The sequence below is a fragment of the Salmo trutta genome, chromosome 3, assembly GCF_901001165.1.
Source record: "Salmo trutta chromosome 3, fSalTru1.1, whole genome shotgun sequence".
Taxonomy (NCBI): Eukaryota; Metazoa; Chordata; class Actinopteri; order Salmoniformes; family Salmonidae; genus Salmo; species Salmo trutta.
In genome coordinates this window covers 72093924-72112796 of record NC_042959.1, presented here as the reverse complement: position 1 = coordinate 72112796, position 18873 = coordinate 72093924, and the positions used below count along the sequence as shown (strand labels likewise).

The 18873-nt window shown below is 41.3% G+C and overlaps 1 protein-coding gene across 5 annotated transcripts in view; it reads right to left on the bottom strand.

The window, feature by feature from the left end:
• LOC115187718 (chromodomain-helicase-DNA-binding protein 4) overlaps nucleotides 1-18873 on the bottom strand; it is a 49573-nt gene that overhangs the window by 18252 nt on the left and 12448 nt on the right. For all 5 annotated transcript variants that reach the window (XM_029746734.1, XM_029746750.1, XM_029746725.1 and 2 more), the window contains 15 exons: nucleotides 12461-12672; nucleotides 10135-10266; nucleotides 9789-9888; nucleotides 9482-9673; nucleotides 8811-9011; nucleotides 8521-8658; nucleotides 3083-3204; nucleotides 2755-2928; nucleotides 2337-2478; nucleotides 1946-2077; nucleotides 1765-1882; nucleotides 1470-1594; nucleotides 1293-1385; nucleotides 1072-1213; nucleotides 697-872 (listed from right to left, as the gene is read on the bottom strand). In XM_029746734.1, the coding sequence (XP_029602594.1) occupies nucleotides 697-872; nucleotides 1072-1213; nucleotides 1293-1385; nucleotides 1470-1594; nucleotides 1765-1882; nucleotides 1946-2077; nucleotides 2337-2478; nucleotides 2755-2928; nucleotides 3083-3204; nucleotides 8521-8658; nucleotides 8811-9011; nucleotides 9482-9673; nucleotides 9789-9888; nucleotides 10135-10266; nucleotides 12461-12672 (2199 nt within the window). The remainder of the gene's footprint in view (nucleotides 1-696; nucleotides 873-1071; nucleotides 1214-1292; nucleotides 1386-1469; nucleotides 1595-1764; nucleotides 1883-1945; nucleotides 2078-2336; nucleotides 2479-2754; nucleotides 2929-3082; nucleotides 3205-8520; nucleotides 8659-8810; nucleotides 9012-9481; nucleotides 9674-9788; nucleotides 9889-10134; nucleotides 10267-12460; nucleotides 12673-18873) is intronic.

Here is an 18873-nt window from a genome sequence, read left to right as displayed (position 1 = left end):
CACACAAAGGTTAGCAATGATGGAAGAACTCGTATACTAACACACACAGGTTAGCAATGATGGAAGAACTCGTATACTAATACACACACACACACACACACACACACACACCCAGGTTAGCAATGATGGAAGAACTCGTATTCTAACTAACACACAAACAGGCTAGCAATGATGGAAGAACTCGTATACTAACATACACACAGGTTAGCAATGATGGAAGAACTCATATACTAAATAACACACACACACAGGTTAGCAATGATGGAAGAACTCGTATACTAACACACACACACAAAGGTTAGCAATGATGGATGAACTTGTGTACAAACACACACAGGTTAGCAATGATGGAAGAACTCATATACTAATACACACACAGGTTAGCAATCATGGAAGAACTCATATACTAACTAACACAAACAGGTTAGCAATGATGGAAGAACTCGTATACTAACACACACACACACACGTTAGCAATGATGGAAGAACTTGTGTATACACACACACACACACACACACACGTTAGCAATGATGGAAGAACTTGTGTATACACACACATACACGTTAGCAATGATGGAAGAACTTGTATACAAACACATTCAAGTGTAATAACACAGGCTCAGAAGTATGGTCATGTCTCCTGTTCATCACCTTCCACACACACACACACACACACACACACACACACACACACACCTCCTCCTCCTCGTCCTTGACGACGTATTGGGCCACTTTGAAGGAGCTAAGGTACTCGTTCATGCTCTGGATCTCTGTGTCCTCAGTGGATTCTGACTCCTGGTTCCTGTCCAGCAGTCTGTCTATGGCCTTGTCATCATAGTGGATGACCTGGCTGTCATCCTCCTTGTTGTCCCCTGAGACGGAAAGGGACAAGGAAAGAGAGTGGCATACAGTGAAAGAGTGTGTAAGAAAGAAAGACTGGAGAGGCCACACACATAGTTTCCAGGTTGTTAGTTTGAAGGAAAACCAGCGGACATTACGGCCCCCAACAACAGGAATGACTACCTGTTTGGAGTGGACTGATCTGGTTATGGTTAGTAGTTAGTGACTCACCCTCTCCCAGCTCGTCCTTGAACAGCTCCTCTGTTCCAAACTTGAGGATGTCATCCAGCTCCTGTTTAGACATGGAACCTGTCTTACTGCCCAGCCCAGGACGTACCACCAGGTGGGTCAACATCATCTTCTTCTTAGCCACCTGGAGGAGAGGAGGGGAGGATGTCTGTCTTTTACCTACCACTATGTACGAGTCTGGTAGGCCTTGGTATACTGTTTACCTGAGTGATCCTCTCTTCCACAGACGCCTTGGTAACGAAGCGATAGATCATAACCTTCTTATTCTGACCAATCCTGTGAGCTCTGCTGAATGCCTGAGAGAGAGAGGGGAAGAGATTGGAAGAGGAGAGGTGAGCAGGAGGTGTGCATCAAGTGTGTGTGTGTGTGTGTGTGTGTACCTGGATGTCGTTGTGGGGGTTCCAGTCAGAGTCGTAGATGACGACGGTGTCGGCGGTTGCCAGATTGATGCCCAAACCTCCCGCTCTGGTAGAGAGCAGGAAGGCAAACTGCGGGGCGCCAGGAGCTGAGGAGAGAGAGATAGAGGGGAAGGGAGAGAAAGAGGGAGGGAGACAAAGAGGGAGGGAGGAGACAAAAGACAAATAGTTACTTCTATTTCATATTTTTTCACAGTTAAAGTTACTGTTCCAATTGTGCTGTCGTTAGTGTATCCATGAACCCGTGTGTGTGTCTCACCGTTGAAGCGGTCGATGGCCTCCTGTCTCATGCCCCCCGTTACACCTCCATCAATCCTCTCGTACTTATAACCCTCGTTCTCCAGGAAGTCCTCCAGCAGGTCCAACATCTTAGTCATCTACCAGGAGACAGAGACAGTTAGTGTGTGTGTGTGTGTGTGTGTGTGTGTGTGTGTGTGTACCTGAGAGAAGACGAGCACTCTATGTCCTCCCTCCTTGAGTTTAACCATCATCTTTTGCAGCAGAGTCAGTTTCCCAGAAGCCCTTGTGAGGGCACTGCCCTCGTACATTCCGTTTGGAATCTTTGGCGCCTCCTGCAGGAGATCAATCAATCAAACATCAGTCCTTTACTGAATTAAAGCTCATCATCAAGCAGACTGCATCCAGATCAAAGCATCTTAACACATTCTGTTTAGTCCGTTAGGTTTAGTTTTGGAAATATAACCAACAAAATCATATACACTCAAGACAACATTTACTCGTATACAAACACACAGACACAGATTGATGCCCTCCTTCAAGCACCGAATCAATGGTATGGCCCATGTCTCAGAGAATGGGTTGGGATCGTACCATTGCGGCTCCGGGAAAGAGGTAGGGGTGGTTGCAACACTTCTTGAGGTCCATTACCACGTTGAGCAGGGACACTTGGTTTCCTCCTCCACGGGTGTTCAGGGCGTCAAAGTTACGCGTCAAGATGAACTTGTAGTACTTCCTGCATCACACAATTAAATTAATACCAGAAAACAAGAAATAGAATCCAACATGAGACTTCTGCAACACTACACTACTGACATTCAATCTTCTATTTCCTTATTTTCTATACTTCTCCACTCATTAGCATGTGCTAGCACTGATTGTACTGTACTGTTGAGGGAGATAGCAAGTAAGCATTTCACTGCACCTTTTATACCTGCTGTAAACTATGTATGTGAGGAATCCAATTTGATTTGATTGCTCGCACCCTCCCCTCTTCCTCCTCATCACTTACTTCTGCATGGGGCTGAGCTCCACTCGTAGGATGAGCTCTGTCTTGGAGGGCATGTGTTTGAAGACGTCGGCCTTCAGTCTCCTGAGCATGTGTGGTCCCAGCATGTCATGCAACTTCTTGATCTGGTCTTCTTTGGCGATGTCAGCAAACTCTTCCAGGAACCCCTCCAGGTTACTGCAGAGCAGAGAGGGAGAGAGGGGGGGGGGGGACTTTTGTTATTGTTTTGGTTACTGGATTTGTTCAAAAAGAAACATCAGGACTACAAAACACTAAGCAATAGCAGCACTCACATATACACACACACACACAGTAGTGTAGGCATACTGACTTGAATCTCACTGGGGTGAGGAAGTTCAGCAGGTGGAAGAGTTCCTCCAGGTTGTTCTGTAGAGGTGTACCAGTCAGCAGCAGCTTGTGCTGGAGAGGGTAGTTATTCAGAATCCTAAAGAACTACACAGAGAGAGACAGCGTTTTATACTTCAGCTGTCCTCTTCACAAAACAGGGTGATCTCTCATCTTTGACTGGTTATAATCATAACTATACTAATAAACGCTGTATTCAGTATGCAAGGATACGTCATATTATAATGTTTATGGTACTGCTTATGACTATAATGGTTATGACAATAATGGATATGACTATAATGGTTATGGTACTAGTTATGACTATAATGCTTACTGTACTAGTAATGCCTATAATGGTTATGGTACTGGTTATGACTATAATGGTTATGATACTAGTTATGACTATAATGGTTATGGTACTGGTTATGACTATAATGGTTATGATACTAGTTATGACTATAATGGTTATGGTACTGGTTATGACTATAATGGTTATGATACTAGTTATGACTATAATGGTTATGGTACTGGTTATGACTATAATGGTTATGATACTAGTTATGACTATAATGGTTATGGTACTGGTTAAGACTATAATGGTTATGGTACTAGTTATGACTATAATGGTTATGGTACTGGTTAAGACTATAATGGTTATGGTACTAGTTATGACTATAATGGTTATGGTACTGGTTAAGACTATAATGGTTATGGTACTAGTTGTGACTATAATGGTTATTGTACTAGTTATGCCTATAATGGTTATGGTACTGGTTATGACTATAATGGTTATGGTACTGGTTATGACTATAATGGTTATGGTACTGGTTATGACTATAATGGTTATGGTACTGGTTATGACTATAATGGTTATGGTACTGGTTATGACTATAATGGTTATGACAATAATGGATATGACTATAATGGTTATGGTACTAGTTATGACTATAATGGTTATTGTACTAGTTATGACTATAATGGTTATGGTACTGGTTATGACTATAATGGTTATGGTACTGGTTATGACTATAATGGTTATGATACTAGTTATGACTATAATGGTTATGGTACTGGTTATGACTATAATGGTTATGATACTAGTTATGACTATAATGGTTATGGTACTGGTTATGACTATAATGGTTATGATACTAGTTATGACTATAATGGTTATGGTACTGGTTATGACTATAATGGTTATGATACTAGTTATGACTATAATGGTTATGGTACTGGTTAAGACTATAATGGTTATGGTACTAGTTATGACTATAATGGTTATGGTACTGGTTAAGACTATAATGGTTATGGTACTAGTTATGACTATAATGGTTATGGTACTGGTTAAGACTATAATGGTTATGGTACTAGTTGTGACTATAATAGTTATTGTACTAGTTATGCCTATAATGGTTATGGTACTGGTTATGACTATAATGGTTATGGTACTGGTTATGACTATAATGGTTATGGTACTGGTTATGACTATAATGGTTATGGTACTGGTTATGGTACTGGTTATGACTATAATGGTTATGACAATAATGGATATGACTATAATGGTTATGGTACTAGTTATGACTATAATGGTTATTGTACTAGTTATGACTATAATGGTTATGGTACTGGTTATGACTATAATGGTTATGGTACTGGTTATGACTATAATGGTTATGATACTAGTTATGACTATAATGGTTATGGTACTGGTTATGACTATAATGGTTATGATACTAGTTATGACTATAATGGTTATGGTACTGGTTAAGACTATAATGGTTATGGTACTAGTTATGACTATAATGGTTATGGCACTGGTTAAGACTATAATGGTTATGGTACTAGTTATGACTATAATGGTTACGGTACTGGTTATGACTATAATGGTTATGGTACTAGTTATGACTATAATGGTTATGGTACTAGTTATGACTATAATGGTTATGGTACTGGTTATGACTATAATGGTTATGGTACTGGTTAAGACTATAATGATTATAGTTCTGGTTAAGACTATAATGGTTATGGTACTGGTTAAGACTATAATGGTTATGGTACTGGTTATGACTATAATGGTTATGGTACTGGTTAAGACTATAATGGATTTGACTATAATGGTTATGGTACTAGTTATGACTATAATGCTTATTGTACTAGTAATGCCTATAATGGTTATGGTACTGGTTATGACTATAATGGTTATGATACTGGTTATGACTATAATGGTTATGATACTAGTTATGACTATAATGGTTATGGTACTTGTTATGACTATAATGGTTATGATACTAGTTATGACTATAATGGTTATGGTACTGGTTAAGACTATAATGGTTATGGTACTAGTTATGACTATAATCGTTATGGTACTGGTTAAGACTATAATGGTTATTGTACTAGTTATGCCTATAATGGTTATTGTACTAGTTATGCCTATAATGGTTATTGTACTAGTTATGCCTATAATGGTTATGGTACTGGTTATGACTATAATGGTTATGGTACTGGTTAAGACTATAATGGTTATGGTACTAGTTATGACTATAATGGTTATTGTACTAGTTATGCCTATAATGGTTATGGTACTGGTTATGACTATAATGGTTATGGTACTGGTTATGACTATAATGGTTATGGTACTGGTTATGACTATAATGGTTATGGTACTGGTTAAGACTATAATGGTTATGACAATAATGGATATGACTATAATGGTTATGGTACTAGTTATGACTATAATGGTTATTGTACTAGTTATGACTATAATGGTTATGGTACTGGTTATGACTATAATGGTTATGGTACTGGTTATGACTATAATGGTTATGGTACTGGTTATGACTATAATGGTTATGATACTAGTTATGACTATAATGGTTATGATACTAGTTATGACTATAATGGTTATGGTACTGGTTATGACTATAATGGTTATGATACTAGTTATGACTATAATGGTTATGGTACTGGTTAAGACTATAATGGTTATGGTACTAGTTATGACTATAATGGTTATGGCACTGGTTAAGACTATAATGGTTATGGTACTAGTTATGACTATAATGGTTACGGTACTGGTTATGACTATAATGGTTATGGTACTAGTTATGACTATAATGGTTATGGTACTAGTTATGACTATAATGGTTATGGTACTGGTTATGACTATAATGGTTATGGTACTGGTTAAGACTATAATGATTATAGTTCTGGTTAAGACTATAATGGTTATGGTACTGGTTAAGACTATAATGGTTATGGTACTGGTTATGACTATAATGGTTATGGTACTGGTTAAGACTATAATGGTTATTGTACTGGTTAAGACTATAATGGTTATGGTACTGGTTATGGTACTAGTTATGACTATAATGGTTATGGTACTGGTTAAGACTATAATGGTTATGGTACTAGTTATGACTATAATGGTTATGGTACTGGTTAAGACTAATGGTTATTGTACTAGTTATGACTATAATGGTTATGACTATAATGGTTATGGTACTAGTTATGACTATAATGGTTATGGTACTGGTTATGGTACTAGTTATGACTATAATGGTTATGGTACTGGTTATGACTATAATGGTTATGGTACTAGTTATGACAATAATGGTTATGGTACTAGTTATGACTATAATGGTTATGACTATAATGGTTATGGTACTGGTTAAGACTAATGGTTATTGTACTAGTTATGACTATAATGGTTATGGTACTGGTTATGACTATAATGGTTATGGTACTGGTTAAGACTATAATGGTTATGGTACTAGTTATGACTATAATGGTTATTGTACTAGTTATGACTATAATGGTTATGGTACTGGTTATGACTATAATGGTTATGGTACTAGTTATGACTATAATGGTTATTGTACTAGTTATGACTATAATGGTTATGGTACTAGTTATGACTATAATGGTTATGGTACTGGTTAAGACTATAATGGTTATGGTACTAGTTATTACAATGGTTATGGTACTAGTTATGACTATAATGGTTATGACTATAATGGTTATGGTACTGGTTATGACTATAATGGTTATTGTACTAGTTATGCCTATAATGGTTATGGTACTGGTTATGACTATAATGGTTATGGTACTGGTTATGACTATAATGGTTATGGTACTGGTTATGACTATAATGGTTATGGTACTGGTTATGACTATAATGGTTATGGTACTGGTTATGACTATAATGGTTATGGTACTGGTTATGACTATAATGGTTATGGTACTGGTTAAGACTATAATGGTTATGGTACTAGTTATGACTATAATGGTTATGGTACTGGTTATGGTACTAGTTATGACTATAATGGTTATGATACTGGTTAAGACTATAATGGTTATGGTACTAGTTATGACTATAATGGTTATGGTACTGGTTATGACTATAATGGTTATGGTACTAGTTATGACAATAATGGTTATGGTACTAGTTATGACTATAATGGTTATGACTATAATGGTTATGGTACTGGTTATGACTATAATGGTTATGGTACTAGTTATGACTATAATGGTTATGACTATAATGGTTATGGTACTGGTTATGACTATAATGGTTATGGTACTAGTTATGACTATAATGGTTATGACTATAATGGTTATGGTACTGGTTATGACTATAATGGTTATGGTACTAGTTATGACTATAATGGTTATGGTACTGGTTATGACTATAATGGTTATGACTATAATGGTTATGGTACTGGTTATGACTATAATGGTTATGGTACTGGTTATGACTATAATGGTTATGGTACTGGTTATGACTATAATGGTTATGTACTGGTTATGACTATAATGGTTATGGTACTGGTTATGACTATAATGGTTATGGTACTGGTTATGACTATAATGGTTATGGTACTGGTTATGACTATAATGGTTATGGTACTGGTTATGACTATAACGGTTATGGTACTGGTTATGACTATAACGGTTATGGTACTGGTTAAGACTATAACGGTTATGGTACTGGTTAAGACTATAATGGTTATGGTACTGGTTCTGACTATAATGGTTATGGTACTGGTTCTGACTATAATGGTTATGGTACTGGTTCTGACTATAATGGTTATGGTACTAGTTATGACTATAATGGTTATGGTACTAGTTATGACTATAATGGTTATGACTATAATGGTTATAGTTCTGGTTAAGACTATAATGGTTATGGTACTGGTTAAGACTATAATGGTTATGGTACTGGTTCTGACTATAATGGTTATGGTACTGGTTAAGACTAATGGTTATGGTACTGGTTAAGACTAATGGTTATGGTACTGGTTCTGACTATAATGGTTATGGTACTAGTTAAGACTATAATGGTTATGGTACTAGTTATGACTATAATGGTTATGGTACTGGTTAAGACTATAATGGTTATGGTACTGGTATGTGTCTGACCTTTGACTGGTTGTTCTTCAGCCTGTGGGCCTCATCCACCACCAGACAGGCCCAGTCTATGGAGCCCAGCACAGCCTGGTCTATAGTGATCAGCTCATAGGACGTCAGCAGGACATGGAACTTCACCGATGAGTCTTTCTGCAGGAGGACAGAGAGAGAGGGAGGGGGCAAAGGATTAGGGGATAACAATAAAGATATAATGAGGGATATAGAAAAAAATCAACAACAATAACAACCATGACCGCACCTTATCAGTCTTTCCCCATCCTCCCATCCCACTCGTCTCTCACCTTCATCTTAGAGGCCTTCTTGCCCCCCCGGATGGCATTGCCCTCGAAGGAGAACTCGTTCTCTCTGATGACGGCTCTGCTGTCCTTGTCTCCTACGTAGGTCACCACGTACATGTCCGGGGCCCACAACTCAAACTCTCTCTCCCAGTTAATGATGGTGGACAGGGGGGCGCTCACCAGGAACGGGCCCTTTGAATGACCCTGGAGAGGTGGAAGGTCAGGGGTTAATAGGTGAGTGAGTAAAACACTTCAGGTGAATCAGAAAAGAGAAGTCGGATTTAGATGCTCTGCCCTTAACCCCTAACACTGGACTGATCATTCACCTCGCTAGGTATTTAGCAGTAGGGTAATAACTCAACCTAGCCTTCTGATAAGACTTTAGGGACTTTGCTTGTATTTGTCCCAGCCTGCCTTTAGGACAGAGTCCATCTTTTTGGACTCTTTTTCCCCTTTGATGGGCGGTTTTATTGTTTGTCCAGGGCTTGGCAGTACCCCCACTGAAATTATTGATAAGGGAAGGCAGACTGGAAGAGAGACACAAACTTACATACAGACAGGATATCTCTCTCTCACACACACGCACTCTGAAACACATCGCTGTGGAATCAGATGTCCACATCCTTTTGCCTATCCAGCACACACAGACCCCAATACAGACCCTACCAACACACCTCTTTGTAGAGTGAGTAGAGGAAGACAGCGGTCTGGACTGTCTTGCCTAGACCCATCTCATCAGCCAGTATAGTATCAGTGGCCTGAGCCCAGGAGAAACGCAGCCAGTTGAGACCCTCCAGCTGGTAGGGGTGCAGCGTTCCCCCTGTAGTGTCCAAGTAGTCTGGCTGATGGTCAAACTTGATGGTGGGCTGGAGGGGAAGTGGAAGATAAACATCTTCCTTTACATCACAGAATCATGAATCAATGTGAATGAGAGATTTGGAAGATCCACATGAAAAGGAACAAGGAAGTACCCGTACTTACATCCACCACAGGGTTAGCAGGGGGTTTCTCACTCTTCTTCACTTTAGCTATCTTCTTCAGCTTCTTACCAGGCCTGCCCTCATCTCCCAACATCAACTCTCTGAGAGAGAGAGATGGAAGAGGGGGTAGGTAGAGAAAGATGGAAGACATGAAGAGGATTAGATTATTGCTTCAGGTTAGTTACTATAGGTTGCTATAGGCAGAGTTGTCGGAGTTTTGTGTGCATGCATTGGTGAGTGTGTGCATGTTTGTTTGTGTGTGTGTGTGCATGCGTGTGTGTGTGTGCATGCGTGTGTGTGTGTGTGTGTGTGTGTGTGTGTGTGTGTGTGTGTGTGCGTGCGTGTACCTGTGGTTCCAGTAGGTCTGCTTGTATTGGTCGTACTCTGGGATGTCCATCTCCTCACTCTCCCAGGAGGCCTGGTCGTAGGCCAGATCCCTCCACTTGATCAGGTAGTGCACGTTGTTCTTCTTATCTACACTGGAGAGAGGAGGAGAGGGGAAGGAGAATGATGATATTATGATTTACATCTGTATTAATACAAATAGGATACAGAGGTGTTAAACTATTGCCATTTTTACAGCAAATAAACAGCCTTTGACACACCTGTGTTAGGAGGTAGTATGTTACCTATGCTGTGTTGTGTTAGCGTGTTTATCCCAGGTGTGTGTGTGTGTGTTAGCGTGTTTATCCCAGGTGTGTGTGTGTGTGTGTTAGCGTGTTTATCCCAGGTGTGTGTGTGTGTGTGTTAGCGTGTTTATCCCAGGTGTGTGTGTGTGTGTGTGTGTTAGCGTGTTTATCCCAGGTGTGTGTGTGTGTGTGTGTGTGTGTGTTAGCGTGTTTATCCCAGGTGTGTGTGTGTGTGTGTGTGTTAGCGTGTTTATCCCAGGTGTGTGTGTGTTAGCGTGTTTATCCCAGGTGTGTGTGTGTTAGCGTGTTTATCCCAGGTGTGTGTGTGTGTGTGTGTTAGCGTGTTTATCCCAGGTGTGTGTGTGTGTGTGTGTTAGCGTGTTTATCCCAGGTGTGGTGTGTGTGTGTTAGCGTGTTTATCCCAGGTGTGTGTGTGTGTGTGTGTTAGCGTGTTTATCCCAGGTGTGTGTGTGTGTGTGTTAGCGTGTTTATCCCAGGTGTGTGTGTGTGTGTGTTAGCGTGTTTATCCCAGGTGTGTGTGTGTGTGTTAGCGTGTGTATCCCAGGTGTGTGTGTGTGTGTGTTAGCGTGTTTATCCCAGGTGTGTGTGTGTGTGTGTTAGCGTGTTTATCCCAGGTGTGTGTGTGTGTGTTAGCGTGTTTATCCCAGGTGTGTGTGTGTGTGTTAGCGTGTTTATCCCAGGTGTGTGTGTGTGTGTTAGCGTGTTTATCCCAGGTGTGTGTGTGTGTTAGCGTGTTTATCCCAGGTGTGTGTGTGTGTGTGTGTTAGCGTGTTTATCCCAGGTGTGTGTGTGTGTGTTAGCGTGTTTATCCCAGGTGTGTGTGTGTGTGTTAGCGTGTTTATCCCAGGTGTGTGTGTGTGTGTTAGCGTGTTTATCCCAGGTGTGTGTGTGTGTGTTAGCGTGTTTATCCCAGGTGTGTGTGTGTGTGTTAGCGTGTTTAGCCCAGGTGTGTGTGTGTGTGTGTTAGCGTGTTTAGCCCAGGTGTGTGTGTGTGTGTGTTAGCGTGTGAATCCCAGGTGTGTGTGTGTGTGTGTGTTAGCGTATTTAGCCCAGGTGTGTGTGTTAGCGTGTGTATCCCAGGTGTGTGTGCGTGTGTGTGTTAGCGTGTTTATCCCAGGTGTGTGTGTTAGCGTGTGTACCCCAGCTGTGTGTGTGTGTTAGCATGTGTACCCCAGGTGGGTGTGTGTGTGTGTGTTAGCGTATTTAGCCCAGGTGTGTGTGTTAGCGTGTTTAGCCCAGGTGTGTGTGTGTGTGTTAGCGTGTGAATCCCAGGTGTGTGTGTGTGTGTGTGTTAGCGTATTTAGCCCAGGTGTGTGTGTTAGCGTGTGTATCCCAGGTGTGTTAGCGTGTGTGTGTTAGCGTGTGTACCCCAGGTGTGTGTGTGTTAGCGTGTGTACCCCAGCTGTGTATGTGTTAGCGTGTGTACCCCAGGTTTGTGTGTGTTAGCGTGTGTACCCCAGGTTTGTGTGTGTGTGTTAGCGTGTGTACCCCAGGTGTGTGTGTGTTAGCGTGTGTACCCCAGCTATGTGTGTGTTAGCGTGTGTACCCCAGCTGTGTGTGTGTGTTAGCGTGTGTACCCCAGGTGTGTATGTGTTAGCGTGTGTACCCCAGGTGTGTGTGTGTTAGCGTGTGTACCCCAGGTTTGTATGTGTGTGTTAGCGTGTGTATCCCAGATGTGTGTGTGTGTGTTAGCGTGTGTATCCCAGGTGTGTGTGTTAGCGTGTGTATCCTTGGTGTGTGTGTTAGCATGTGTATCCCAGGTGTGTGTGTGTTAGCATGTGTATCCCAGGTGTGTGTGTGTGTGTGTTAGCGTGTGTATCCCAGGTTTGTGTGTGTGTGTTAGCGTGTGTATCCCAGGTGTGTGTGTGTGTGTTAGCGTGTGTATCCCAGGTGTGTGTGTTAGCGTGTGTATCCCAGGTGTGTGTGTTAGCGTGTGTATCCCAGGTGTGTGTGTGTTAGCATGTGTATCCCAGGTGTGTGTGTGTGTTAGCGTGTGTATCCCAGGTGCCTGTGTGTGTGCTACCTGTGGTTGAGGATGCGGTGGATCATGAGCCACTCCATCTTGACTCCGTAACGATAGAACTCCTCCTCCATGTGGACGTACAGGGGGTCCTTGTTCTTCCTCTTAGTGCTCTTGTCATCATCCCCCTCCCCTCCGAAGTCCACCAGCGGGGGCTCGTCCATGTCCGTCTTCCTCTGGTAGTTACGGAACATCACCTGGCAGTTCAGCTCCAACTGCAGGGAGGGAGAGACAAGACTGAAGAGGGTAAAAGATGAGTCTACTCTCTATTTAGTACATAAGGATGAAGACATATTAGAAGACGTATTACCGCCACACTGACAGTCATGACGGCAGTAAAATTCCACGTGACCGTTGAGTCACGGTAATGTCCTTTTATGCACTCTGGACATGCTTTGGTAGTACCCAAATTACTAACACCATCAGGTCCTAATGGCCTGGTACTCAGGGCTCTATTGTCCCTCCATCAGGTCCTAATGGCCTGGTACTCAGGGCTCTATTGTCCCTCCATCAGTTCCTGATGGCCTGGTACTCAGGGCTCTTATTGTCCCTCAATCAGGTCCTAATGGTCTGGTACTGAGGGCTCTATTGTCCCGCCATCAGGTCCTAACGGCCTGGTACTCAGGGCTCTATTGTCCCTCCACCAGGTGCTAATGGTCTGGTACTCAGGGCTCTATTGTCCCTCCATCAGGTTGCTAATGGCCTGGAATTCAGGGTTCTATTGTCCCCCAATAAGGTCATAATGGTCTGGTACTCAGGGCTCTATTGTCCCTCCATCAGGTCATAATGGTCTGGTACTCAGGGCTCTATTGTCCCTCCATCAGGTTGCTAATGGCCTGGAATTCAGGGTTCTATTGTCCCTCCATCAGGTCATAATGGTCTGGTACTCAGGGCTCTATTGTCCCTCCATCAGGTCATAATGGTCTGGTACTCAGGGCTCTATTGTCCCTCCATCAGGTTGCTAATGGCCTGGAATTCAGGGTTCTATTGTCCCTCCATCAGGTCATAATGGTCTGGTACTCAGGGCTCTATTGTCCCTCCATCAGGTCATAATGGTCTGGTACTCAGGGCTCTATTGTCCCTCTAACCACTCTGACATCAATGCAAATGCATGGAAATCACATCAAACACTTATCATAAAAACAGAAGGTCTATCATACTTTTAAAACTCACCTCACTGTGATGATCAATTTGAAGAAACAAGTTTAACAGCAGGTTGAAACAGTATAAAACATGGTTGTTGTGGATGTTGTTTCAAAGCCTAACATAACAAAATGGACAGTGCTTTCTCAGGTGATGACTAATTCAAAACACTCAAACACATATTTGAGTTTATGCATATGCATAGGCTTATTTGCCCAAGCTCCAAAAAAAATAACAAAAATAAAATGTTGATTGTTGTGTCTTTACAATACATAGCCTACCGCATATTACACATGTCAGAAAAACAAATCAAAACTGATTTAAGATGTCTTTGGAACTTATTGGGTCTAGCCTAACAAATTTGAGTAATTGCCTTTGAGTGTGGACTGCATTATTATCATTTAAAAAAAATCTATATATAATTTAACAAGGCAAGTCATTTAAGAACAAATTCTTATTTACAATGACAGCCTACCGGGGAACAGTGGGTTAACTGCCTTGTTCAGGGGCCCAACGACAGATTTTTACCTTGTCAGCTCGGGATTTGATCCAGCAACCTTTCGGTTACTGACCCAACACTAACCACTCAGCTACCTGCCGCGTTGAGTGAAATGAGTATTCTTATATTTCTTTCTCAGCTGCTCATATTAAGCACGTTCCACTATAAAACCGAAACAGCCTGATTTCTGAGACATTCTATGGTTTGTATTATTCACAACTAAAGTTGCCAAATAACTCTCAAATGTAGCATATAGGACCTGTTTCAAGTGATCACTTTTTCACTCAACATAGCCACTTCATATGCTCCATAATGGGAAAAATATCCTTTCTATTTTATTCAGCTAATTTCAATTATATCCTTCTTACTATAAAATCATGTAAAATAAAATAATGGCACGGGACTTATAAACATATTGTCACACCTACTTCTGCTCCCTCCCTCCAGCGCTCGACGTTGCCGGTCTACTAACCACCGGTACTGGCTACTATATTACGCACACCTGTTCCTCATCATTACACACACGTGGTCATCATTTTCTACTTGATTTCGCCCACTTTATTTAGCCCTCAGTTGTCATCAGTCATTAGGTGGTATTGTTTTCTCTCATGTTCAGTACGCTTCTGTTTGTATCATTTCATGAAGATGGCGCCGACAGAGATGATTGCCTCGTTTCGAGTCCTTAGGAAACTATGCAGTATTTAGTTTTTTATGTATTATTTCTTACATTGTTAGCCCAGAAAACAGCTGGGAAGAACTATTGGATATAAGAGCGACGATAACTAACCAACTAACCAATATTACGACCAGGAATACAACTTTACTTAAGTGGATCCTTTGTTCAGACCACCACCTAGGACAATGGATCTAATCCCAGAAGCCGACCAAAAACAATGTCGCCGCAGAAGAGGCAGACGGAGCCACCTCATGGTCAGGCTCAGTAGGCGTACACACCGCCCACCGCTTCCAAGTATACTACTTGCCAATGTCCAGTCTCTTGACAACAAGGTAGACGAAATTAGAGCAAGGGTTGCCTTCCAGCGAGACATCAGAGATTGTATCATTCTCTGTTTCACGGAAACATGGCTCTCGGGATACGTTGTCGGAGTTGGTTCAGCCACCGGGCTTCTTCATGCGTCGCGCCGACAGAGATAAACACCTCTCTGGGAAGAAGGAGGGCGGGGGTGTATGCTTCATGATTAACCTCTCTGGCGCATGTGGGACGAATTCGTCCCACCTACGTAACAGCCACTTCAATCCAGTGGCGCGATTTTTGAATCGTTTGAAATACTATTACTTCAATTTCTCAAACATATGACTATTTTACAGCTATTTAAAGACAAGAATCTCGTTAATCTAACCACACTGTCCGATTTCAAAAAGGCTTTACAACGAAAGCAAAACATTAGATTATGTCAGGAGAGTGCCCAGCCAGAAATAATCAGACACCCATTTTTCAAGCTAGCATATCATGTCACATAAACCCAAACCACAGCTAAATGCAGCACTAACCTTTTATGATCTTCATCAGATGACACACCTAGGACATTATGTTATACAATACATGCATGTCTGTTCAATCAAGTTCATATTTATATCAAAAACCAGCTTTTTACATTAGCATGTGACGTTCAGAAAAAGCATACCCCCGCAAACTTCCGGGGAATTTACTAACAGTTTGCTAAATTACTCAAGATAAACGTTCACAAAAAGCATAACAATTATTTTAAGAATTATAGATACATTACTCCTCTATGCACTCGATATGTCCGATTTTAAAATAGCTTTTCGGATGAAGCACATTTTGCAATAATCTAAGTACATAGCCCGGCATCACAGGGCTAGCTATTTAGACACCCACCCAGTTCAGCCTTCACCAAAATCACATTTCCTATAAGAAAAATGTTCTTACCTTTCTTGTTCTTCGTCAGAATACACTGCCAGGACTTCTACTTCAATAACAAATGTAGGTTTGGTCCCAAATAATCCATCGTTATATCCAAACAGCGACGTTTTGTTTGTGAGTTCTAGACACTATCAGAATGCTACATCACGGTCTCGCGCATGGCGTGACAAAAAATGTCTAAATATTCCATTACCGTACTTCGAAGCATGTCAACCGCTGTTTAAAACCAATTTTTATGCCATTTATCTCGTAGAAAAGCGATAATATTCCAACCGGGAATCTGCAATGAGCCTAAACAGCCGAATTAAATTTCTCCACGGGGGCGAATCGTGCACGCGCCTCATTCAATGGTCCTCTGATCGGCCACTTACCAAAGGCGATAATTTGTTTCAGCCAGAGGCCGCCTCGTCAACCTTCAGGTATTTTGCGGGTTCTGAGAGCCTATTGGAGCCCTAGGAATTGTCACGTTACAGCTAAGATCCTTACTTTTCAATAAACAGATGCAAGACGCACGACTCCTTGTCAGACAGGCCACTTCCTGCATGAAACCTTGTCAGGTTTTTGCCTGCCATAGGAGTTCTGTTATACTCACAGACACCATTCAAACAGTTTTAGAAACTTTAGGGTGTTTTCTATCCAAACCTGAACAATAATATGCATATTCTAGCTTCTGAGTTGGTGTAGGAGGCAGTTAAAAATGGGCACATATTTTTTCCAAAATTCTCAATACTGCCCCCTAGCCCAAACAGGTTAACGACTCATGGTGTAATCATAACAACATACAGGAACTCAAGTACTTCTGCTCACCAACCTAGAATTCCTTAGAATCAAATGCCGACCATAATATCTCCCAAGAGAATTCTTGTCAGTTATCATCACAGCTGTGTATATACCCCCTCAAGCAGACAACACGCCGGAACTTCACTGGACTCTATGTAAACTGGAAACCATATATCCTGAGGCTGCATTTATTGTATCTGGGGTTTTTAACCTCTCTGGGCTATGTGGGACGATTTCGTCCCACCTACGTAACAGCCACTTCAATCCAGTGGCGCGATTTTTGAATCGTTAGAAATGCTATAACTTCAATTTCTCAAACATATGACTATTTCACAGCTATTTAAAGACAAGAATCTCGTTAATCTAACCCCACTGTCCGATTTCAAAAAGGCTTTACAACAAAAGCAAAACATTAGATTATGTCAGCAGAGTACCCAGCCAGAAATAATCACACAGCCATTTTTCAAGCTAGCATATCATGTCACATAAACCCAAACCATATCTAAATGCAGCACTAACCTTTGATGATCTTCATCAGATGACACACCTAGGACATTGTGTTATACAATACATGCATGTCTGTTCAATCAAGTTCATATTTATATCAAAAACCAGCTTTTTACATTAGCATGTGACGTTCAGAACTAGCATTCCCACCGAACACTTCCGGTGATTTTACTAAATTACTCACGATAAACGTTCACAAAAAGCATAACAATTATTTTAAGAATTATAGATACATTACCCCTCTATGCACTCGATATGTCCGATTTTAAAATAGCTTTTCGGATGAAGCACATTTTGCAATAATCTAAGTACATAGCCCGGCATTACAGGGCTAGCTATTTAGATACCCACCCAGTTCAGCCTCCACCAAAATCACATTTCCTATAAGAAAAATGTTCTTACCTTGCTTGTTCTTCATCAGAATACACTGCCAGGACTTCTACTTCAATAACAAATGTTGGTTTGGTCCCAAATAATCCATCGTTATGTTCCAACAGCGACGTTTTGTTCGTGAGTTCTAGAATGCTTCTTCGCGGTGTCGCGCATGGCGCATTGGCGTGTCAAAAATGTCTAAATATTCCATTACCGTACTTCGAAGCATGTCAACCGCTGTTTAAAACCAATTTTTATGCCATTTATGTCGTAGAGAAGTGTTAATATTCCGACCGGGAGTATGCATTGAGCCTAAACAGCCGAATAAAATTTCTCCTCAGAAGCGACTCATGCACGCGCATCATTGAAAGGTCCTCCGAGCATCCACTTACAAAAGGCGATAATATGTTTCAACCTGAGGCTCCCTCGTAAACCTTCAGTTATTTCGCGGGCTCTGAGAGCCTATTGGAGCCCTGGGAATTGTCACGTTAAAGCTAAGATCCTTACTTTTCAATAAAAAGAGGTAAGACGCACGACTCCTTGTCAGACAGGGTACTTCCTGCTTGAAGCCTTGTCAGGTTTTTGCCTGCCATAGGAGTTCTGTTATACTCACAGACACCATTCAAACAGTTTTAGAAAATTCAGAGTGTTTTCTATCCAAACCTGAACAATAATATGCATATTCTAGCTTCTGAGTTGGTGTAGGAGGCAGTTAAAAATGGGAACATATTTTTTCCAAAATTCTCAATACTGCCCCCTATACCAAACAGGTTTTAACAAAGCAAATTTGAGAACAAGGCTACCTAAATTCTATCAGCATATTGATTGCAGCGCGGGCAATACACTGGATCACTGCTACTCTAACTTCCGCGATGCATACAAGGCCCTTCCTCGCCCTCCCTTCGGGCAAATCCGACCACGACGCCATCTTGTTCCGACCGTCTTATAGGTAGAAACTCAAACAGGATGTACCCGTGACTAGAACCATTCAACACTGGTCTGACCAATCGGAATCCACACTTCAAGATTATTTTGATCACTCGGACTGGGAAATGATCCGGGCAGACTCAGAGATTAACATCGATCTACATACTGACTCTGTGAGTGAGTTTATAAGGAAGTGCATTAGAGATGTTGTACCCACTGTGACTATTAAAACCTACCCTAACCAGAAACTGTGGATGGATGGCGGAATTCGCGCAAAACTGA